The 24,395-nt window shown below is 34.8% G+C and overlaps 5 protein-coding genes across 8 annotated transcripts; 2 read left to right on the top strand and 3 right to left on the bottom strand.

Moving 5' to 3' along the window:
* Positions 1-2,658: 2,658 nt before the first annotated feature.
* Positions 2,659-7,021, top strand: LOC140973218 (calmodulin-7-like). Its single transcript, XM_073435847.1, has 3 exons — positions 2,659-2,887; positions 3,606-3,975; positions 6,714-7,021. Exons 1-3 carry the CDS (start codon positions 2,812-2,814, stop codon positions 6,856-6,858), a joined length of 591 nt encoding a protein of 196 aa, XP_073291948.1. The 5' UTR covers positions 2,659-2,811; the 3' UTR covers positions 6,859-7,021.
* Positions 7,022-7,109: 88 nt separating this feature from the next.
* LOC140973217 (SNF1-related protein kinase regulatory subunit beta-1-like) lies at positions 7,110-9,157 on the bottom strand. Its single transcript, XM_073435846.1, has 4 exons — positions 8,739-9,157; positions 8,101-8,276; positions 7,775-7,937; positions 7,110-7,465 (listed from the first exon to the last, which is right to left on the bottom strand). Exons 1-4 carry the CDS (start codon positions 8,904-8,906, stop codon positions 7,145-7,147), a joined length of 828 nt encoding a protein of 275 aa, XP_073291947.1. The 5' UTR covers positions 8,907-9,157; the 3' UTR covers positions 7,110-7,144.
* A 3,087-nt stretch (positions 9,158-12,244) lies between these two features.
* Positions 12,245-15,472, bottom strand: LOC140973213 (uncharacterized). Its single transcript, XM_073435840.1, has 4 exons — positions 14,884-15,472; positions 14,655-14,752; positions 13,999-14,162; positions 12,245-13,923 (listed from the first exon to the last, which is right to left on the bottom strand). The coding sequence occupies exons 1-4, from the start codon at positions 15,411-15,413 to the stop codon at positions 12,832-12,834; spliced, it is 1,884 nt and encodes a 627-aa protein (XP_073291941.1). The 5' UTR covers positions 15,414-15,472; the 3' UTR covers positions 12,245-12,831.
* Positions 15,473-18,202: 2,730 nt separating this feature from the next.
* LOC140973215 (probable serine/threonine-protein kinase PBL3) lies at positions 18,203-20,576 on the top strand. 2 transcript variants are annotated; one of them, XM_073435845.1, is made up of 6 exons: positions 18,203-18,526; positions 18,806-19,087; positions 19,189-19,324; positions 19,446-19,582; positions 19,679-19,802; positions 19,907-20,576. In XM_073435845.1, exons 1-6 carry the CDS (start codon positions 18,500-18,502, stop codon positions 20,251-20,253), a joined length of 1,053 nt encoding a protein of 350 aa, XP_073291946.1. In that variant the 5' UTR covers positions 18,203-18,499; the 3' UTR covers positions 20,254-20,576. The 2 variants fall into 2 exon arrangements, with proteins under 2 accessions (XP_073291946.1, XP_073291945.1); XM_073435844.1 differs by having other exon boundaries at positions 18,768-19,087.
* Positions 20,457-24,095, bottom strand: LOC140973214 (CBL-interacting serine/threonine-protein kinase 3-like). 3 transcript variants are annotated; one of them, XM_073435842.1, is made up of 15 exons: positions 23,952-24,095; positions 23,345-23,567; positions 23,190-23,252; positions 22,899-22,970; positions 22,455-22,562; positions 22,236-22,316; positions 22,046-22,099; positions 21,808-21,933; positions 21,643-21,732; positions 21,444-21,566; positions 21,251-21,361; positions 21,047-21,160; positions 20,886-20,942; positions 20,727-20,801; positions 20,457-20,629 (listed from the first exon to the last, which is right to left on the bottom strand). In XM_073435842.1, the coding sequence occupies exons 2-15, from the start codon at positions 23,513-23,515 to the stop codon at positions 20,555-20,557; spliced, it is 1,320 nt and encodes a 439-aa protein (XP_073291943.1). In that variant the 5' UTR covers positions 23,516-23,567; positions 23,952-24,095; the 3' UTR covers positions 20,457-20,554. The 3 variants fall into 3 exon arrangements, with proteins under 3 accessions (XP_073291943.1, XP_073291944.1, XP_073291942.1); XM_073435843.1 differs by having other exon boundaries at positions 23,846-23,975; XM_073435841.1 differs by lacking the exon at positions 23,952-24,095 and adding an exon at positions 23,713-23,945 and having other exon boundaries at positions 23,345-23,652.
* Between the last annotated feature and the right edge of the window lie 300 nt (positions 24,096-24,395).

Genomic DNA, 24,395 nt, shown 5'->3' with positions numbered 1-24,395 from the left:
CTATGAGAACAATTTACTTTATTATCTGGTCCAACTGCTTTTGGATTTCTTAACGACGAAATCTATGAGTAACTTTCTATAATATCATCGTGAATAGATCTTTTATGAGACGATTTTACGAATTTTTATCTGTAAGACGGGTCAATCTTACCGATATTCACAATAAAAAATAATACTCTTAGCATAAAAAGTAATATTTCTTTATGGATGACCCAAATAAGATATCTGTCTCACAAAATACGACCCGTGAGACCGTCTCACACAAGTTTTTGCCTATCATGACTCAAACATTAAAATATTGTTTTAAACTTTTTAATATTTTTTTTCTTGTAAAAAAATTTAAATGGTTTTGTCGATTTTTTAAATTTTATTATGAATCCTATATAGTCGGGCCGATCCATAACTATCCTAAATAATAATATTTTTAACATAAAAAATAATATTTTTCATGGTTTGATCCGATCAAAGATCCGAGCTACAAAATTAATCCATGAGATCGTCTGATATGAATTTTTATATATTGTCGGATATGTTATAAAGTAACTTAAATTGAAACGCGGTTATCATTGTTTTTAAGAATCGGATTGGACAGTTGGTTCCGAGCATCTGATATGAACTTAGTCTACAAACCTATGCACGATCAAACCTGTTAGAACCGGTCAATAACCGGTCCGACCGGTTCACTACTTTTTTTTTTAGAATTTGATTATTTCATTATATTATTTTAAAAAATTTGTTTCTTATATTCTAAATTTAATTTTTAGTTATATATAAGATTATTTGGATTTTAAACATTCTTAAAAATATTATTTTAGCAATATCAAAGTTTCTTTTGATTTATTTTTTTGTTACAAAATATAGATATAATTATATTTGATTATATGTATGTTGTTTAAATTTTAAATTTTGATAAATGCGTTTTTTTATTATTTATATAAGTATTTTATATAATATAACAGTTTTCTGGTCGACCATCCGGTTGAGCAATCTAACCAATTGAATCATTTTTATAAAATAATGCAGTTCGAACACTTGTTCGATTATGAAAACGTTGGTTGTAATTGAATGTGGAATCTTCCATGATATAGATCGTAGACGATGAACTTAAAATATTGTATGTTTTAAGTACATGATCCGTAATTCGATACGTCAGAATATATATCTATAACGGGGTCTTCTCATTAGATTTTCTTAATAAAACAGAACAATTCACTTTACAAGAATTGGGAATTAAAATTAAAACAGGAGAAAAAAAATTAGAATATTTGATTATCTGACAAGTTATTTTATATTTTTTAAGCAATTTATTTTATATTGTTTGGAAAGTAAAAAGTGTGCATTATCGTACCAGCCAACAAAGTATATGGGTAACCCAATCCGACCCTTTTGGTAATAGGTCCCATTACCCGCGAATGACTTCTGGCCCAACCAATTGAAAAGCCCACACCAGAAAACATTATGATTTATGAAATTAATCAGATAATTTTATTAGAAAAAAATTAATTAGATTATAAATTTATAGATCTGGGGGAAAAATGTTTTTGGCACTACTGATAAAATAATTTACGAAATAAATTTTTTTTAAAAAAATTATAAAACGGGTAAAGTAGTTGAAAATTGATTGTATACAAATATAGCATATATTTTATTTGTGAGACATTATTTAAATATAGAATGAGATAATTTAATAGAAGCTATATTTTATTTAATTTAAATAATAAATTATTTAATATATCGATGCAAAAAGATGATACCTTCCTACGATTCCCAAGCAACAATAGAAGATTAATAAAGAGAATATGACATGAAAAAGAACAAGAAAAGAATTTTGATTTATTAAAGTATAATGCAAAATGTAAACCCATGACATTTAAATAATATCAAATAAATACTATTCTTTTATTCATCTGTGAAAATTTTAAAAAAAAACAGAATAAAATAATCATCATTAGATATTATTTTGGCAAAAACTTGTGTGAAACGGTCTCATGGGTCGTATTTTGTGAGACTGATCTCTTATTTGGGTCATTCATGAAAAATTATTACTTTTTATGCTAAGAGTATTACTTTTTATTGTGAATATCGGTAGGTTTGACTCATCTCATATATAAAGATTCGTGAGACTGTCTCACAAGAGACCTACTTTATTTTTTTTAGTTGAAGAGAGAAATATTAAAATCGGATATCGAACACGATATTTGATTATTTTGCATTATTGCATTAATATCCAACGAATAGTGCTCAATTCCAACTTATTTTTAGAAATAAGTTTAAAAGGATTTTTAAAGTTCGAGAAATATATAAAGATGAAATCAATTTTTCTTACATAATATTTCATTCGTCTAAAACACAAAAACTCTTGTGAGACGATTTTACGGATCAATTTCGTTGGTCGAATATCTTATTTGGATCATCCATGAAAAAGTATTACTTTTTATGCTAAGAGTATTACTTTTTATTGTGAATATCGGTAGGATTACCAGTCTCACATATAAAGATTCGTGAGACCGTCTCACAAGAGACCTACTCCGTCTAAAATATAAAAAAAAAATGTAAAGTTTATAAACAAATTTTCTATTTTATTCCTATTTAATTCATTAGAAACGGTTACATGTTGTCCAAGATTTATTTTATCAGTAAAAAAATATTATTAATTAAGAAAACTAGAAGTTGAGAAAGGGAAAGGCATCAGATTCTGCTCCCTCCTCCCGTACATAAATAGCAATAACCTTGGATCTTCGTTGACGCACAATCATCCTCTCTCTATCTCAATCCAAACTAGGTATACGAATTTTGTGGAATAAACCTGACATGGCGGAACAGCTGACGGACGATCAGATCTCGGAGTTTAAGGAAGCGTTCTCTCTGTTTGACAAGGATGGCGACGGTAAGTGCCCGGAGATGGTCGCTTGTTCATCCATGTGTTGATGTGGATTTTTGGCGTGTTTTTTCCTGTTTTCGATTTTTGTTTGTATAGATCTAGGAAACTGTACGTGTTCAATGATTTCCAGCAGATATTGATGTGTTCTTCATTTGTGAACTTATTTGTGGTTGGAGATTTTGGGCGAGATATGTAGATCTTACGCCGAGTCAATGCGCCTGTTGATAGAAATTTTGGATATATGCGTGCGTGATTTTATTTTATTATTATTTTTTGTGTGTGTGAGTTTTAGGGGGATTAGCTGAAGGATTTGTTGGATTGTTAACGTCTCTTGGTTTTGGCTCTTTATATCAGTTAAATTGATGAGAAAGCAATGGTTTTGTTTGTTTGCTGTTGTTGATCATGATTCATGCCTCTCTGTCCCAGATTCGGAAGTTTGTTATTTATCGTCTTTATACCATTGTTCTGCTGGTTTTCCTGTTTTGAATGATTTATCTCTCACATTGAATTGAGTTATATATGTGTTAAATATACTTGTTTGTGGTTATCCATTAGATTGGACTGTTTGAGGAAACCTTTGGATTTTTTACATCAAGTCCTTCTCAGTTGTGGTTGTTGCTTATTATGGGTAGAAAAGATTACTTATGCACTCTCCCGTTTTGTATTCATGAATTATCGTTATGATTTCCATTTTTATTATAATGTGTTGGGATTTTTGTGACAGGTTGTATCACTACCAAGGAGCTCGGGACTGTAATGCGCTCTCTGGGACAAAACCCCACAGAGGCTGAACTTCAGGACATGATCAATGAGGTCGATGCTGATGGAAATGGGACTATTGACTTCCCTGAGTTCCTTAACTTGATGGCCCGAAAGATGAAGGATACCGATTCTGAAGAGGAGCTCAAGGAAGCATTCCGGGTTTTTGACAAGGACCAGAATGGCTTCATTTCTGCCGCCGAACTTCGCCATGTCATGACAAATCTTGGGGAGAAGCTCACTGACGAGGAGGTTGACGAGATGATCCGTGAGGCTGATGTGGATGGCGATGGGCAGATTAACTATGAAGAGTTTGTCAAGATCATGATGGCCAAGTGAGATCTGAAAAACTTAAAACTAAAATTTTAGAAGTATAATTATCTGAAAAAGGAAACAGTCAGATAAGTTTGATGAGATTCGTGTCTGCTTGCTCGCTTGTTTTCTTTTTGAATTGTTATTTAAATGTTGTTTTTTCTGTTTTTACTTGTTTTTCTTTAATTAATGTTTGTATTGTTTGTGTCTTCAACTATTTTCTTTCAACATTTAAGATTACATACTTGGAACAAATGTTAGAGCATTTACTTTTGCTTTAACCAGTCACTGATTTTGGTTGATGTTCAAATTCAAGTTCTCTAATCTTTGTTGATCTTTGTTGCTTTTTATTAAAATAAAAAGGATAATTATATCTACCTCCCCATAGGTTTATCATAATTACCCAAAAAAACCCAACTTACAATTACCCCTAAAAATATGAGTATTTAAGAAATGAGATCAATTTAGTTTTATTTCTAATATATTTAAGTAAAAAGATAGCCAAAACAATTAAAATAAAAGAAAACAACAAATAAAAAGTTGAAAGTATAAATATATTTTGGTTCGATCTATCGATTATAGTTTTAAAATGCATCAATTAAAACAACCAAAATAGAAGTTTCAATTTTGATTTAAATTTTTTTTAAATATTAATTTTTTGTACCTTTTAAGGTATGTAAAAAACTTTAGGAATGTAAGCTTGATACGAACCTTAGGGGAAGTGTAATGTAATCTCAAAGTTAGTTGAATTTTTTGTAGTTGCGATAAACTTCATAAAAGGTATATGTGTGTAACCCTTTATAAAATTTACTTTGTTTTTGACCTAGTTGTTACTGCTTCAGTGGTATAGATAGTTTTGGGCCCTGGTTCATGATCGTCTCTTGACACCATTTAAGCACCTATTCATATTGGCTTTAGCTGAAGGAGCACCAAAATTCCAATGAAAAGTATGAAAATTCATCTGTTTAGGTATATCTTTTTCCCTTTCAAGAGTACAAGTTTGCCTCGCCTTGTTTCACATCTTTTCTGAAATTCAAGCTACTTGGTGTGGTAAGCTCTTTGAGACCTCTATCATTGCTTTGCCTTCTACTGTCCCAATCTTCACATTTCGTGGCTTACCTTTCAGACCCTGCTTCGATTTATTCTTCTCTGTAAAGAACTTGTGTACTTTTGCTTTGTGTTTTCTATATTTTCCAATTTACTGCACGAACTTCTTTATCCATCTAGCCAAATCAGTCCTAGGATGTGCTATTCCACAGACTAACAATTTATTCTAGAATGCCACTTGTATAGTGGCGTAGACTGAGGTACTTTATCAAGAAAATTCATGCGGCCATACTGGTGCGGCATGTCAACAAACGACTGGCACTCTACTTCGTATTAGAAATTACATTGATGATCTGAATTCTGAATCTCTGTTGGGGTTTCTACCCATGTTCGTAGTAGGCTGAGCGGGTTCGTAGTCCGCTAGGCGGGTAATTGCCCATTCATATAGTGTCATGGTTGCAAAGTTTTACTTTTGCTTCATATTAAGAGAGACCATCTTAAAACTATGTAAATTGATTCATCTCCACCAACAAAAAAGAAAAAGGAAATGTTGGATGTTTGAAGAACATAGAGAATACATGCATGCTCTTTCTTTCTTTCTTTGTTTTTTCATTTATTGTGTTGGTTTAGTGCAGCATCTTATCTTTTGAAATGTACTTGTGATCCGATGCTTATTCTCCAAATCTTGTTATTTTCCATTCGTATATTTTCACTCCATTCAGATCATATTCTTTCTATCTTTGAACTCCCCATTGTACGATAGTACTAGCAAGAATCTCCACAAATTGCCACTCGTTTTATACCCCTTTTTCCGCCATTGCATTCAGAATTTCAATTCAAACTACTCATTGATCCACGATAACCACAATTTTTTCCTCTGTTCATCGTATCATATCAAACTTTCATAAAATTATTATCTTTTTATAAAAAAAAATTAAAGAATTTCTAGATGATATAATAGGAGAATAGCAATTCCATTGTCACGAGAATATTAATTTATTATTAAACTTGCAAAAACTATTCATATTACCGTGCATTGCATTATTGGTTAATTGGGCCTTTGATGATTTCTGTGCCGTTTTCAGACTATAAGGATCATCTCCGTAGAGTCAAAATAACACCACAGGAACATAAATTCTCTTGAAATGTGAAATTTACATTTCGTGAATCTATATGTGTATATGTATGTCTAGCGTAATTCAGAGGGCGTTCCACAAATTAATTCACACTTGCTACCCTCTTAATTAAGCTAATTATAACACATACTTTTATGCCATTGGCAACTTTTTTACGTCAAAATAAATGAAGTCGATATTACAATCTAAATGTTGCAAAGCTAGCCAGAGAGTAGTAGTTGTCAGAATTGCAATAATCGGCGGCTTGTCCATGTGTATGACTCACTCCACAGGGAAAAAATATATTTTTCTACCCATGTTTTAAAGAGTGGCACTGGCAAAGCTGGAAGCAGTGCTAATTTTTTTTTTTTTTTTAAAAAAAATCAAATAACATCAGCCCGGGTTTCAAATTTTAAGCATAGTATATGTATGTTTTTTTATGTTGCATCATAATCCACCATTTGCTGATACATCATGGTTCCATTCCCAACATCTCACCATCTTAAAACTCAAATGAGCAACAAGAAGCGACTATTCAAGAAAATTTCACACAACTTTGAGTAAAAAGCTGACCCCCCCAAAAATGTTGATTAATGCAGAAGGCGAAAGCATAGGATCGAAGCAAGGAGAGGGGAACGAATGGAAGCAAGGAGAGGGGAACACAAAGGAACTACTGACGGAAAGAAAGATGGCAGCAAGAAAAGCCGGAAGTGGGAAAGGATTCACCAATGTTCTATCCTCTGAGACTCGGTCATCTTCTTCATAATCACGGTTTTCTAATTTGTAAGAATCTTTACTGCTGAAAACCATATATATTGTACCGAAAGAGAGCAGGGGCTTGTATATTTTCAGAATAAATACCGGCAATAAACGAGCTCTTTTTTTTTTTTTTTTTTTTTTTTTTTTTTTTTTTTTTNATCGATGTACTGCACACGAGGCGGGCATTAGTTTCCGTTAACATGTTTTATATCAACATCCTGATTGTTAAAGCAACCTAAACCAAAGCTGCATTCGTATTGAAGGATTAGAATCACCTCTTGAGAGGTTTGTAAAGAACCACGGTCACATATTTGGACTGGAACCGATGAGTCAGACCAAGAGCAACAACATGTTGAGACGACCATCCTCTCTCTACAAACAGGTGATTAAGAACAACATGCTGTGGTTTTGAAGAAGTAACGATTTCTTTACAGTTTCCTGATTCAAGAACAGTTGATTGGAGTTGAGGTGGAACCACCATGGGATCTTTGGCAAAATCTTCATCTCCTAGGAAAGCTTGGCTGTAGCTGGAGTCTGGTGATGGAGGAGCCTCAAACTCTGTTACACTATCGAGGTTTTCTGGAACATAATCCTGGAGATACGAAGGGTTTCAAGTTTGATATGGAAGAGAACTGATCAAAGAACCACACAAATGCAGGCAAATTATTTGCATTCATATTCATGTTAAATTGCTGCTGCTTTTGTTTGCTGGGATAAGATACAAATCAATGATGTTCGTGAAGAAAACAAATCAAATTAGTCTTTGACCATTACACAAGGAAAATGAAAAGTAACTATAAGGTGAATTTCATAGATAACTTGGCACACTGATGCAAGTCATCAATTCATGAACACAAAAGTTATAGAAGGCATAATCAAATAAGCTCAAATGTTCACTCACACGGACATCGAGAAGATTACAGAGACAGTCGATCTCATATGGTTCACTTGGGAGATCCGGGATATGTCTCATTTTGCCATCCACAATGAATCTGTAACGGTGTATGCCTGCTGGCAGGATCAAGAGAATGGAGTGATCCTTACCTGACCTTTGGAGTGTTTTCCTACATGGATCCATGACAAGTTTTACAAGTCAAAGCCATCTTCTCAAAAGGGATCATAAGCCAAACAACGCAGTGCATCGTAAATCCTGATTATCATGATAATAAAATCCAAAAACGAGCAAGCAGACGAACAAATTCAATGTGGCACGAATATGAAAATTACCTTGACCTCCAGTTGTCCCATGATCCTTCCACACAGACATTGTTACCACCAAGGCTCCAACTAATGATAATAGGAATTCCTTGTTCAGGGGTATGCTCCACAGCTCTCTGCGATCCATTCTGCTGCGATGGATTGGATGAGGGGCCACCATCCTCCGGGAGAGAAAGTACTGGAGTCTGTCAAGGAGAAAGAAAACATCGGGTATGTGAACTGATCAGAAACCATCAAAACAAGTTTCTTCGAAACCAAGGAGGTCAAAGCTTGAGCATCGAAGAGTATGACAATGATCTCCACGAAAACATCAGGAAAAAATATCCCCACCACACTGTAATATGGTAATGACAATCAAAAGTGCCAAAATAATTGATGAAACAACCGAAAATACATAAAAATTCTGAAGGATGGGCAGAGCAAGCCTATAAATATACACAAGGGAATGGATTCATCAATCAAATCAAGAAAAATCTTACTCCCAAGCTCTTACACAAGCCAACAGATGTTAGCGCTGACTACGTGTTCTGATCAGAACTATCTTATTCTCTCAGAATGGATTCTTACAGCAGCAATCCGCCGGCGGTAAATCATTACCAAGTAACATATCCTACATATACAGGCAGATTGAGAACAAGAAAACGCACCTGAGAGGAACCTAAGAGAGGAGAACTTGTCTGCCGAAGATCACGCGCTGGAGCGCAGCGCGTTATATCAGCGGAAGCCACAAGCTCGCTCGGCGTGTGGCTCGATATCTCCGACACCTCATTGCCGCCGCCACTTTCACTGCCTTCTCTGCCATTCGCATTCCCCATATTTCCACACAAACAAGCAAAACAAGTACCTGCGTGTATCTAACAATCTATATACCCGTATACATAGAGCGAGAGAGCGGCGGCGCGTGAGTTTCGAAGAGAACGCCGGATACCGTTCAAGGGAGAAGATGTCAACTTGGGGACAAAAAACTGCAGCGGATAGATATGCAAGGCGTGGGATGATCCTAGCCGTTGTATTTGGATAAGTGTTATATTACCGATGAATCCAGCCGTTGAATACTTGTAATACACAGCTAGGCTTCGGCGACGAGCGTAAATGTTCTATTCCAGACGTTGTAACATTTGTTATCAATATTATATAATTCACCATATAAAAATATATATATGTAGTGTTTATANACATCTAATTTTACCTAATTTTCAACATTCAACATTATAATTTTCAACACAATATATATATATATATTCATCGGTCCTTTTTAAAATCATTTCTCGATATGTTCTTTTACTTCTTTTATCTCGTACATTTTTCTTTCGAGGTAAAACATATTTTTTTAAAACCAATTGGTCAATCACGCTTTTAACGTATATTAGATTCATTCACAGGTAAAATGCACGGATATCGAATACTTTCATTGTTTTCGTAATTTTCATATACTCAAACATCTTATGAGGTTACTATATATGTTATTTTTCAAGATCATCAGTTTCTTATTTTCTTTTGAAAAGGTTATTGTATCAAAGAATAAACTTGAAAACTACACTTTACACTTCATGTTCAATTTAAATTTAACAGGATCGATCGAAAAAGATTACACATTCTTATTTATATACTTTTAGTTTCTATATTCGTCTCTTTCAATGTTGCCAGACATTGATTTACTAAAATAACAATCGAGAAATTACGTCATAAAAAGTTAATTGTTTGGATCATAAGATTTAAAATATTTATATCATATCTTCAATCTCTTTAGGATAATTTTCTTTTATTTAATGCACAACCAACAACTTTTAATACATAAAATATGATGCATTATTTTCAAAATCAATGGTTTAAATAGATTATTGGAGGCATTTGATAATTAATCAACCAAAGATTATTATTGATCAATAAATATTTTCACAAACATCAGGTTGCGAGTCATTGACCAATATTTATAATAACTTTTTCATTCGTGAAGGATTCTGTTCTAATTTGAAAAATGGATAGTGATATTATATTTAATAATTCAATATAAATTCTTAAAATTTTTAACTTTTTATTCATTTATTCAATAATAACTTCATGTTCCTTGAACAATATTTTTATGCACTATCAATAAGTTATTATATTAAATCTTTGTGTTGGTATTTTATGATTTATATCTCATTTTCAGTGACATAAAATATTATTATTCTTAAATAAATAATATTACCATGATATATAAATTGTGTTTATTAATCTCATCACATTCGTTTCAAATAATGCATCATATTAATTAGATGAAAAAATGGGAATTGGAAAAATTAAGACGTACATTTCTTTTTTCTTCATTTATCTTAGATAAGAATTCAAATCCACCTTGAATTTATTGTTCATATTTTGCCAAATCTCCTTGTGGACTCATGAAATGAATCGAGGCAAAATATATTGAGCATTATTTAATACATTTTTAGAATAAATATGATACCCCAGGAATGGATCAGGCACAAACTTCCGGCCCATCTCTAACACAGGTGGAGGGCCCATGACAGGCTCATGTATTCTCCTATAAATACGAGGTTTGAGCGTACGATTCATTCATTCACTATATTATTTTTCAGCAGCACCCTTAGCTTCTCTCCCTTTATATCCTCAGTCTCTGACTTGAGCGTCGGATGGTGTCCCGGAGGGGCTGTGCCTAGACACCCTCCCGGCCCCCTTCTAACGGTCTTCTTCGTGATTTCAGGATCATGACAAATTTGAAGCCTGCGTCTGGACTAGTGTCACTTGGTATCGGACCTTAAATTTTCAGTGAGTATCAAAATATATATTTTTGAATTATGTTACATCTATACTATTTTATTAAGTTTGAGACACTTAGAGTAACTAACTTTGGTGTCATGGTCTGTTTCAATAATTATATATATTAATAAAATGCTAAGATTTTAATGCAAATTATATGTAGTTCAGTAGATTGAGTCATTGTTTCTTGAGGTTTAGGTTATATGTTCAATTCTTATTGAAATCATTTTTTTATTATTTTATTTTTAAATTTATTTTTAAAATTATATATCAAAATTACAGTGTGGTCTCTCGCTATTTTTTATAATTATATTTTGATCTTTATTTAAATATAAATTAAATGAATTAATAAAAATATTATACAAGTGCGTCAGTGTATTAGTATATATTATATGACATAGCTGACACATTTCTTTTAATAATAAAAACAAGGAATGAAATGGGTCGGTTTTTTTGCGAAAAATTGTAGAAACCGATTTCATCTTTCAGAGCATATAAATCAATCATTGTAACACACACGCACATATAAATCAATCATTTACTGAAGAAAACTTTTAATCAAAACACAAATATATATTCCTACTACACATTAAATCAATATTCTCCGGAAATATTAGCAAATGATAAGTTTTTTTATGAGACGACGAGTCAACTCTGCTTATATTTACAATAAAAAATAATATATTTTGACATTAAAAAAATATTTTTTTATGGATGACCCAAATAGGAGATCTGTATCATAAAATTAAACTGTATCACAAGAGTTTTTATAAAACATATCTTATATAGTAGATCATAAATCAATATTCGTAAGAAATATCAACAAAATTTTATATTATTGATCAAAATTCTTCAAAAATATTGATAAATTTTATGTATGATATCAATGTTGTTTAAGAATATAAATCTTTGATATTATATCAGTATGTTCAGGGTTATTCTGTAAAGAAGCTCCATCTGGAATGAGGTCTCTTTCCACTTCTATTTCATTGCTATCACTACCTTTCGGGTATTTCTTTAGCAGTATATTTGTTAGAATCGTCAATGCCATGACAGAGAAGGTTACAGCAATTAAACAAGGCTGGATGGAAGCAAAAGATTTGAACCATAACAGGTTGGATTATTTTTACTGGTTTTTAGCCATCCTTAGTAGCCTCCATTTTGCTATCTACCAACCATGACCGGCATCATGGTACAAGTACAGATCAGATGTTAAAGAAACAGATGAACAGTATTGATCATGCGTTCAGAAGTAAGGATATCCATGAGTTCTTGAACTCTGCGAGAAAATATTTTCCAATTTCTGCAGCTGCAAGAGGGAGTTTCCTTTCTTTTATTTTCTTTCTTTCAATTATGTCAATAATCTTTGGAAAAGAAGCAATACATGGAAAGGTTAAAAACCAGATAACTACTCTTGTCAATTAATTGATCGTGTTTTCAGTTGATCATATCATTCATATGACTCCAAGGAAACTACAAGTACCAGACAAGAGTCAATTAATACAACACAAAGTTCATCCACAGCACAAAATTTGATCCTCTAATTCATAGCTACACACCAGATGAGGGTTAATAAGGTCGTGTAAGCTTCGGAATGATGTTTTTTACATTTTGTCTCAAATGCTAATTTGTGGTTTCTCACCAACTTCCAGAACCATCTTCAATATACACAAAATTTTGGTAGTTCTGTACGAAACAAGTTTTAAAATCCAGCCTGTCTTTGCTCCAACAGAAAAAATAACAATGCTTTCAGATGTCCTCTCAGCCGAGCTGCCAACTAGCTTGCTTTTGCAATCAGACCAACATTGTATCACTCTTTGATTGCCACAAAATGGCATTCAATAGCGTTGAGTCAATCTCTTTATCTTCCAAACTTCGCTCTTTTGAAATTGAGGTTGTTCACGCTAAACTTGTAGGAAAATAATCAGTCTGTTCTCCAAAAGATACGATGTCAGAAAATAACAGTCACAACATCAAATCCTATGATGGGTGACAAAAAACGCCAACGCAAGAAAAATCGCCATCAACGACCCACAGATCTAAATGTTCAAGTTGCCTTTGTATTATATCCAACTTTGTTTCAGAAGACCAGTATAAAAATTTATTTTCTTTCCTAAATGACGTGGTTGAGTTGGCATGAACAATTCCTAAACTCAAGCCAAGGTGCATTGCATCAACGTCATCAAACTTGATTCTCTGATGCTCCAGTAATTTCTCGACCACATCTAACATAATGCTGCCATGAGTCACCGAGTCCTTTAATGATGCATCAAGCAGCGAAACAATCTTGTACACGAAATCGTCAGCCCAAATCTTCAAAGTCAAGGATGAGCTCCGGACATAAAGAAGTCCAGTGGTCTTACCAATAAAAACATCCTTTCCGCGGCCAAAAGAATCGTAAAATGAGTCACCGGTACGAGGAAGCGTATTTCCTTCCAGCACCCAGGTACTATAACCAAGATCCAAACTCTTTCTAGTCACATAAGCACTCACTATAATCTCTTTGATAAGTTCGGCAGTTGAATCCTGAAATGTGATAGACTTGGCAAGGTTGATAACATCAGAATAGTGGCTTGCATCAATCACTGGATGACCCCTTCTTGCAAGATCTAGCAAGACATGAGACATTGGGCCAACGAATACATAATTTCGAACATTCAGCTTCTCAAAGTGGCAGAGCATATTCCTGATAACTGCCTCGTGTACTCTATATAGATTTACTAGTATAACAGAGTTATTGTTTTGAACAGATTGAAGGATAGGCCCAAGATTACGCGAATTATCCACAATTCTATTAGTAAGCACCTTTCTAAAGCAGAAATCATACCACTTTAGATCATTCAGAGGAAATAGCTTCGACATGCTAAAATCACTAGAATTTTCATCCACCAAGTAAGAATCTGGGCCCGCTGTTTTCCGATAATTGACACCTGTATCCCTATGAGAGATGCTCAGTGCTCTCTCATGAAGAAAATTTGTATAAATATTGAAGTACCCGTGAGACTGGATAAATTTAATGAACCAGGGAGTCCAAATTTTCTCTCCTAACTTTTTGTACCAGCCGGTTGTCACCTGATTCAGCAATAATGAAAATTAAGGCCAGAGAAATGAGCATGAAAGTATATAGCGATTCATATAAAATGTTACCATTCCCTCCAAGAACGGTTTCATGTTTTTTGATTTATGTGTGTCATACCACAGGCGGAATTCTTTCCAAGGTCTTGGGAACAGAAGCTGGCCCCAAGTGCCAACCAACTGATACAAGAAAATACAAGTTCCATCATCCAATTGTATTTTGTTTCCATGTTTACCTGAGCAGAGCAATCATAATACATGTCAGGTAAAAACTCCAACCACCGCCCATACTACAAACATATTCACGGGAATCACTACAGAACTTGAAGGATCGAGCACGCAAAATGAGAGGTGAAGTAGGACAGATGATGCCATAAGTATCATTAACTCCATTAATCATCCGATCTGCTTCTTAAAGAGGGAAACATACATTATAGAGCTTTGAAAGTTCTGTCATGCATTGAATATGAAAAGAAATCCCAATAAGAGGATAAATATTTGGGATTTTGATCTAATCATAAAAGCTAAATCAGCTTCAGACTACGAATACTGTAGCATTAAACACACTGTTTTCATTTGCATGCAGTTCTACTGGAGAAACAATATAACTAAGTTACAACAGTCTAAATTTGTTAAACTTTCTGACCACCTTAACTAGCAAAACTCAATTCAACGAGTTAATGTCCTAATAAGAAAGCACAGACAAAATAAAAAGGGAAAGACATTACCTGGCACAAACCTAGGCCGCTGCAGAGATGCCCCGTAAATCGAAGGACTGAAATTGGAGGCATTGTAGTAATAATTCATAAACACGACCTTAAGAAACCTATCGCGAGAAATAAAACAATATATCATTATGACGCTACTTCGATCCTAAGCATAATGACAGCAAAATGACACACAAACATATTCGACGCGTGTGGTTAATCAAAATCAGTAAGCAGGTCAGATAGAAACCTATAATAGAGTGGCGAAACCTCCAGATCATCTTCAACAACAAAGGCAAACTCGTGATCCGAGGTGGGCCACCAGGACTCAATCCATTGCGCCTGAAGCCCAGCATTTGCAGTTCGATAATGCACCAACTTCTCTCCAAAACTCCAATCAAACCCATCAACAAAATCGAGAATCTTCCTGGATAGATTCAATTTTTGGTCTAAATCCAACGACCCATTAGAGGAATCTTGCCGAAAATGATCGACGAATATGTGTAGATGAACTTTATCGTTGATATCGTAGTGGGCTTTGGAGAGAGAGATGAGGCAGCGGGAGAGGGACGCCAGACGGTCGAAGGTGAGGACTTTGATGATGAAGGTGAAGTTCTGGTTCGGGTTCAGGTTTGGGATTGGGTTTTGACGCAGCAGGGGCTGGATTTGGGGCTTGGGATTTGAGGGGGACAGAGAGAAGATGAATAACATCGAGAGGGAAACGAGGAGGAGCATGAGCAGTAGCGGGAGCGATTTGCGCTTGTGGGGAGCAGGCGCCATTGCAGCCAGCGAATCTACAAGTGAAAATGAATGCAAAGCAGAGGCGAAGCGGGCAAATGCTGTGCATCAACTAAAAAGTGCTGGGATGGAGAACACGTTTTACAGAACTTTTTTTCTCGGAAGTTTTATATTATTATTTTTCAACAATATTTTCGAAATAAATTAGAAATTCTAAACTATATACTGTATTATATTATACTGATATCCGTGGATGGGCCCACTATCCCTGATCTATCCCTAGCTCAAATGGAAAACAAATCTATCAAGTGACCAGATATTCTCTTATAAATAACAGGTTTGAACGTATGATAATTCATTCACTATATTATTTTTTAGCAGCTCCTCTCATATATCCTCAGTATCTGACTTGAGCGTCGGAGGGGTTACGTCGGGACACCCTCCCGGCCCCCTTCTAACGGTCTTATTCGTGATTTCAGGCTCAAGACAATTTCGAAACCTGCGTTTGGACTAGTGACACTTGCTGGAATCGGACCCTAAATTTCCCGTGAGTATCATATACTATTCTTATTGAAAAAATTGTAATTGTAAACTTATAAATTGAAGTTTTATAATTTGTCAATATTTTGTTTTATCTGATAACTTAGCATTTCTATTGCTGAGCAAAGGAATGAATGATCTTCATTTACAACTGAAGTTAACCACGCACTTAGGGAGATTATCTTCCCGAACAAAAGATCTTTGCAAACTAAGAAAATGCTAAAGTATAAAATGGGCTACTAGATTTGATGAATGTGGAGAGAATTGTACCACATTTATGTGATGAAAGCTTCAGGAGCAAGATGCTTACGGGACGATAGAGAATTTGATTCCACAATCCAGCCCTGAGACATGCATCTGTTGGCTGCAACACACCCCTCAAAGATTGCATGAGCCTCGGCTAGATGTAGATCGAACTGGCCCGACAGAAATGCAAACAAGACAATATCATATATATCTCTCCCAACGATCCCCACCCCAAAGAAAGGCAAATCTTCTCGAACCGCTGCATGAACATTAACATTGGGGGTCTCCACCTGTGCAAAGTGGACACACGGGTGGAGCCACATGCTTGGTAAAGCCCGGGTAGCCAAATTTTTTTAAAAAAAATTTAGATGTCAATTTTGTATAATTTTGGAATATTATGATATTAGTCCGGATAAATCAATTTAAAATATTAAATATTTTAGAGTTTAAAATTCTAGTTCGGATAGAGCTATATTTCTGGCTCCGCCACTGAGTGGACACCGGACCACTTGTTGGGAGCTTGCCAAATACTCCAAAGGATCGTAGCAAAACTATACACATCCACATTTCTTCCATTATCCACAACCTAGCTCTATCCAAAATTCAAAAAGCCGCCTACTTTTGGTATTCATGATAAGGTCATGATTTATATAATAATCGTCATGAGATGATATTTCTTTTGATCCAGTAATTTGTATTTTTTTTGTTTATGTTCGCTAATTTTTCAACCTTTTGATCTTGTTATTATAACTTTTGAGTTTCGATATTTTGGTCTATTTACCTCTGAAATATCATTTTTTGTACCAAAAAAACAATGATTAGATGATAGCTAAAACACAAAATTTTTTTATCATAATTATTGAGCGGTTGTGGTGGAGTGGATAAACTTGTTGATTTTGTTTGATTTGTTCGAATTTTTATTTTAAGTTGATTCCAAATAAATTTATTTCACTTCCGATTCAAAGAAATCCATTTTTTTTTTTGCAACATTAGCTTTAGTCACCATTTAATCAGTAGTTTCCAAAAAAAAAAAAAAAACATTCTGATGGTAGATAGACCAACAAAATTGGGTCATCATGTAGCATGAGTTCAACGGTGCACTTTTAATATTTATTGCAGTATAATGGATCTCTCTAGAGAGACGGCATTTTCCGAGGTTGGTTTTTAATAGGATTTATTGTGAAGTTAGACTTTGTTATGCTAACAATTTTTTAAATCACCAGCAGTATTATTATTCATCCACTAATATTTTATCAATTGGTTACATTTTATATTTCTGTGTGAAGAATTCAATAAATTCTAGTCAGAGTCGTTAAGGTAAATATTAATTTTATTAAGCAAATTTCAGTTACCATCTCTAATTGATAATATATACCAGCGGCGGAAGAACACACGTTATATATGTAAAATTGAACTAGAAATTTGAGGAGATTGTTATTTTCATTTGGGTGAGACACTGAAAAGAGATGGTGCTGTTTGATTTGGGTGGAATTTAGAATAAGAAGTGGTAGAATATTGAATTAAAATTTTTTAGTATATTTTGACATTTTAAAAAAATATAAGGTTGATTTTGGATTGATAAGTATCAAATAAATGAATTTCTAAGTAGTTTTAGATACGTAAAATCATAAAATTCAAATTCATCTTTATATAATATTTCATGTTAATTAGGATGGATTTCAAGTTTACTCAATCATTAAAATATTTATTGATTTTAAATTGAAATGACAACAGACAATGAGATATATATGAAATTAGTTGTTATTTTTGCAATTATAAAAAAAGGCAAAAACTTGTGTGAGATGATTTCACGGATCGTATTTTGTGAGACGGATCTCTTATTTGGATCATCCATAAAAAAATATTACTTTTATGCTAAGAGTATTTATTTTTTATTATGAATATCGGTACGATTGACTCATCTCATAAATAAAAATTCATAAAATCATATCACAAGAAACCTACTCAAAAAAAAATTAGTCAAACATACAAAAAGTTTTTTACTGTCGGCGTTTAACTCTAAAGATAAAAAAATAGGACGACCGGTTAAGAAGTCAAAATTGCTGATGTTGGACCAGTTAGATGCCTGCTATTGATTTTGAACATGTTCAACATTCCATGGCAGTCAAAAATTGTGCTTAAAATCCATCGAGATTTTCGTCATACTCTCCAATATTATATTCGGAGCACGAGATTGATTTGGTTTTGAAATGCACACGAATGGGTTTGTTTCAGTTTTTTAAATTTCATTCTCGTTCTCGATCAACTCGATATCCGGGGGAGCTGAAAGCAAACCAGTTAGTCGGAGATGGGGATTTGCTTCGGAAGCGCTGCTCAGATCGATGATTCAGATGCTGGGCACGGTTTTGGTATGAATTCTTTACTAAAATTGCGTGAGATTCTTCATTTCATTTTTCCACGTTGCTACTAGATCTGGTTTTCATAGCTGTGCATGTGCAAATGGGAATTAGTTTTGAGTCAGAAAGATGTTTTAGCTGATGCCCATTTAGGAGATGGCTAAGGCCTAAGAGCAGTGTTGCGGAAATATGATAATTAAAAAACTTTTTCGATCCAAAAAATAACTGTACACCATTTTAATATTTTCTTTAGGATCAAGGATAGCCGTAGCTCATGGCCATGCAAAACAGGGTCCAAAGGATACAATCTCGTGCAAGCTCAACTATGATTCTGCGGTATCAGTAAATGATCAACCCATATCCAGCAACCTGAAATCATTTACCCTCGATGATTTAAGAAATGCAACGAGAAACTTCTCCTCCGACTGTCTCATTGGAGAGGGAGGTTTTGGCTATGTGTTCAAAGGATGGATCCATGAGTACACTCTGGCTCCAAGCAAACCAGGAATCGGGATGGTTGTGGCTGTCAAAAAACTCAAGGCACAAAGTTTTCAAGGGCACAAGGAATGGCTTGTGAGTTTGTCGAGTTTCTTGGAAAATTATTGGTCAAGATATTATGCTCTTTTTCCCTTCATTTAGGTGAAATGACCTTCTTGATGCTATCAAATTTGCAGACTGAGCTTAACTTTTTAGGGAAGCTTCACCATGAAAATCTGGTGAAGCTGATCGGGTACTGCTTGGAATCCGAGAACAGGCATTTAGTTTATGAATTCATGCCAAAAGGAAGCTTGGAGAACCATTTGTTTAAAAGTGCATTTTCCCCACATTTTCTTTCCTTTATGGGATTATTCATTTTCTCAAACAACTCCGAGCTAAAATTTTGATCCTTTGAAGACTAAATTTATGCACGTTAATGCACTTTTTTGTCCAGGAGGGGTACAGCCAATGGCTTGGGCTGTGCGAATGCAAATTGCAGTTGACATTGCATTAGGATTGACATTCTTGCATAGTTTAGACACCAATGTGATATACCGGGACTTGAAGCCCTCTAACATACTAATTGATTCGGTATGCGTTGGAACACTTGATTTACTTTGTATCAGCACCAATCCCGAATTTTCTGTTAAATGATGTCATAAGGAATTTCATGCTTGCCCTTTGCAGGAATTTCATGCAAAGCTTTCAGATTTTGGCCTTGCACGAAAGGGTCCCACTGGCGATGGAAGTCATGTTTCAACCAGAGTTGTTGGTACATTAGGCTATGCTGCACCAGAATATTTGGCTATAGGTTTTCCATCATGTTCTTAGACCATCTCACTGTGTTAAGTCAATCATTTGTGTTACATTAGACTGAACTTAGCCAAGATTTCCATGTTCGTTTAAATATCACAGGCCATTTGTCTCCCAGGAGTGATGTTTACAGTTTTGGGGTTGTTTTGCTACAGCTGCTATCAGGTAAACGAGCACAGGGCGATGTGACCATTGGAGGTTCCTTGGTAGATTGGGCTAAGCCATTTATAGGTGATTCGAGGCAATTTTCAAGAGTCATGGATACAAGGTTAAGGGGTGAGTATCACAAAAAGAGTGCACAGGCTGCATCTTCCCTTGCATTACGGTGCCTGAACAATGACCCTCAGGATAGGCCTTCGATGGCTGAGGTTCTATTCGAGCTCCAACAAGTTAAAGCTATACAAAGATCACCATTAGGCACGATGGATCATCGAATTAAGGAGAGTTGAAATAAAAAATGAATGCTCCTCGATTATTTTTTTTCATTTTTTCAATGTTCGGTACTGGTTTTGATGTTTCATAAGCAACTGGTGGTACTTTTTCGGTTGCAGAGAAAATATAGTTATGTAGCTTCAGAAAATTTAGTCTGTAATGCTCCAAAGATATAAAATAATATGCAAATTTAGCTTCCCAAAAAAAAAAATTCGCATCCTCAACTAAAAGGCTCCGTTTTGCAATTGCTTTTGTGGTTTACAAGGAGTATACATTACAATCAGGACGTATTTGTTTCATATAAATCAAAGAATACCCCTAACCTGTTTCTTGAATGTCCTCATCGGTTTTCCAAACTACATCCTCAAGACTGGTCGACAGATTTTTATAAAACTGCATAGGGAAAACACCAAATAAACAAAAACCCAGAAATTTTACGTGGACGGAGAAGGTGCTTTTTCAAGAAATTCGACAGCAAAACTGAGTGCACCTTGTGGAACTCCAAAGTATCTCCTTTTGCCTTTTTTACCTCAACCATGTGGAAAGAAGGGGCAACTTGAAATACCTAAGCACGATGCTTGTGTTATGAGCATAGAAACATCCGAAAGCCGGACTTGTATGAAATGCAACGTGAAGTGACTGAAAATACCTCAGTGGCGACATTAAGGTTGCCTTTTCTTCCAGATTTTATATTTTGAAGGCTCATCTGTGAGTCAGTAGAAAGAATGGGTTCAAAAAAGTAGCGAGAAGATGAATGAAATTTCAAAAAACTTAAAACTGGAACAGGTACCCAGGAAAATTTAGTAATACCTTATAACTCTTCTTGTGAACATCAAAGCCAAGAGGTTTAACAGCTTGTTCGATTTTCTTGATTATCTCATTGGCTGGACGTTTAGAAGTGAACCTCGTTTCCCTCATGAATTTCTGCACCATTGCCATGCCAGCAAAACATTATGTATGACAATTCTAGCTATCACATTGCATAATCTGCGGTGAGGAAACAAGAATACCGACCTGCTCTATATCAAATAGATTCTTAAGATTGAGGCCTTTTGACATGGAAATTAACTCAAAGGCATTCATAGCAGCTGGTTGCTCCTCATTTTTCTCTTTTTCTAGATATTCCTGCAAATAAGAAACTCAATTATCAGCTTTTCCGATTTTTGAATTTCTTTTTTGGCCGATGTGATTTTTTTTATAATCTCACTTCAGAATTCTTCGAAAAAACTTCATCAACATCCAAGTTCATATTTTCCGTCTCATCAAAAACTGATGCTTTGTAATCTTTCTTAAACCACTTATCTTCCAGAATTTCGGAGATAGTAATTCGCTGCAAAGCAAGAGAACCATATAAAACTTGCACAAATTCAATTTACTTGCATGTATTGAAATTTCATCGACCTTACTTTCTCAGGATTTGGTTCGAGAATCCGAGTGATTAATTTGATGGCACCACTGGAAAACCTGGAAGGACAAGTGAAGTTTGCAGAAGATATCTGGATATATTACGGTTAAAATGGTGAGAACTTTAGAGACAAGGGAAAAAGATGCACTAGTAAAACAACACTCACTTTTGAATATAGTTTCGATAGATTACTATCGTTGAAAGGCAAGTAACCTGCAAGCAATACAAAGAGTATGACTCCACAAGACCACAAGTCTGCAGTTGCTCCATCATAGCCTCGATCATTGAGAACCTATGGAGATATATATTATCCCATTTATCAGAATATATCAGTAATCAGAGAAAAAAATGATTTGTTTCAATTTAAACCAAGATATGAGAGTTTTGCGAAATTTTTATTTTACCTCGGGAGCAACATAATTTGGAGTTCCGCATGTTGTGTGCAACAAACCATCATCCTGCCAAATTAATCATTTCGTGTATTTGAATCATGTTTCCATTATATGATGCAAATGTTCAGAGTAAAGTATAAAATAATGCCACAAGACTATGGTAGTAAGTGACAAAAATCATCCTCTAGAATCTGATATTCACCCTGATTTGCTGGGATAGAGCACTTAGTCCAAAATCGGAAACTTTGAGGTTTCCTGCAGTATCCAGTAGTAAGTTCTCCGGCTGCACCAGTTAGGGAAAAGTAAAATATAAGTTTGAATTTTCTCATCCAGGGTTTGAATGTAACTTATCAAGTTACAATATTGACAAAATATTCCAAGAGAAATGCTAAAAGGATATTCTAAAAGCAAAGTCACCTACCTTGAGGTCTCGGTGAAAGACTCCTCTACTGTGGCAATAATCAACAGCATTAATGAGCTGCTGAAAATATTTTCTAGCTTCATCTTCTTGCATCTTGCCATGAGTTGCCTTCATCAATTAACACAATGTTTTAGACAAGTTAAATAAATGTTTCTAATAAATTTTACTACCAAAACTGAATGGATCAAGTGAAAAATATCAAAATCCACTCAGTGCAATAATTGAATACTCATGGTATAACCAAGGCACAGAATTTAGGTCATATACTCGAGCGGCGGATAGTCCAAACTCTAAAAACTAGCCTATCAGATGGGAGAGCTCCTCAAACTTGTAAGTCGTGGAGCCAAGATGAAATCGTTACACAAAAGCATGATTTTCTACCATATGGTTTCATAAGAAGGTTAAAATGCCAAGATATGTTTGTGTAGGGAGGTTTCATCTTACAATTTTATCAAAGAGCTCCCCTCCTGTGACATATTCCATAATAATGAATATCTTGGTCTTGCTCGCCATAACCTGAAGAAAGACAAGAATATCAAGCTAGCAGGCAACACTAGGAAAAGAATTAGTTCTCCAAATAACAGATAATTTATGTCAGCTCAAAAGACAATAGATCTTCCCGAGGAGAGTTTCTCGTTATGGCTATGCATTTCTTGCTAATTTTCAGTATAAAAACAAAAGAGTCATGGATTGCAAATTTTCACTTAGAGTCAGAGATGGAGAGATGAGATTGACCTCATATAAACGAATAACGTTGGGATGTTTTATCAACTTCATCGTTGCTATCTCCCGTTTAATCTGCCAAATTTATGCATAAATATTTGTTATCAAGCTAAAACATCAAGAAGAACTAAAAAGTCCCTCTGCTGGGCATTGGATGATTCAATAACCTGTTCAGTCATTTTGTGTTTGAGGACCATATCCTTATTAATAATCTTTAGAGCCACGGATTGTCCAGTCTCGCAGTTCTTAGCAAGTTTCACTTTTGCAAACGAACCCTGGCCGATTGTCTTTCCAATCTCATACTTACCAATTCTGCGCCCAACGTTGGATTGCTTCATTCTTGATTGATTTTCAATTGAATTTGCAAAAGCAGTACCTAGTTTCAGTTTTCTGCACAAGAAGTTCACTTTACTCACACCTTTGAAATTTTGAAATGCTATAAAGAGCTGCTCTCACAATTCAATGAATTTTCATACTCAGACACATTTAATTTTTTTTTAAAAAAAGCCAAATTTTGAACTATAAAAAAAAACACTCAAGACACATTTGGTGCCGGTAAGCAATAGTACTCAGGGATTGATTCAATCAGCAGTTCCACATCAGACAAATATTCAATCACCATGTAAGCTCACAACTTCTCAAACAAGACTCAAACAATCTACACCCACCTTCATAATTTACGCACACACTCCGAAACCAACAAAAGCAAAGAAAAAGATTCCGAACAGGTAAGTTAGTGTGCAAAGAACAGTTCGCTTCCAGAAAACCACTTACAAGAAAGTTGGATACTTGGAAGTAAAAATATCTTGAGATGGAGCGTGAGAATCGATCGATCAACCAAAGCTGCCAGTTTTGCATATAAAATATGACAAATGAATCGCACATGGGAATAAAATTTTCGCGGTTTCGATGAAATTTCCAGCGATGGTGATGGTTTCGTAGTTTTGTGGGAGGATGCATGTTCTTCATGTGCATTCATGGCCACAACTTGACACGGTTTCTACACGGGGTAGGCATGGGGCCGGATATGCACGGGCACGAAAATCTAGACCAAGAGGTGTACGACATGCACGGATATTAAATTGTGTGCTATGATCCACAACATTTTTGGTGGTTGGACAATTTTGTTGCTTGAACAAATCACGTGTACGTAAAGTTTATATTCAAATTTCATAAACCGACAAGGACGGAATCAGGAAAACAAATTGACAATTATTT

This window comes from Primulina huaijiensis, chromosome 3 (genome assembly GCF_012295235.1).
Source record: "Primulina huaijiensis isolate GDHJ02 chromosome 3, ASM1229523v2, whole genome shotgun sequence".
Classification (NCBI taxonomy): Eukaryota; Viridiplantae; Streptophyta; class Magnoliopsida; order Lamiales; family Gesneriaceae; genus Primulina; species Primulina huaijiensis.
The sequence above is the reverse complement of the archived record's forward strand: the minus strand, read 5'-3'. Positions and strand labels throughout refer to the sequence as shown.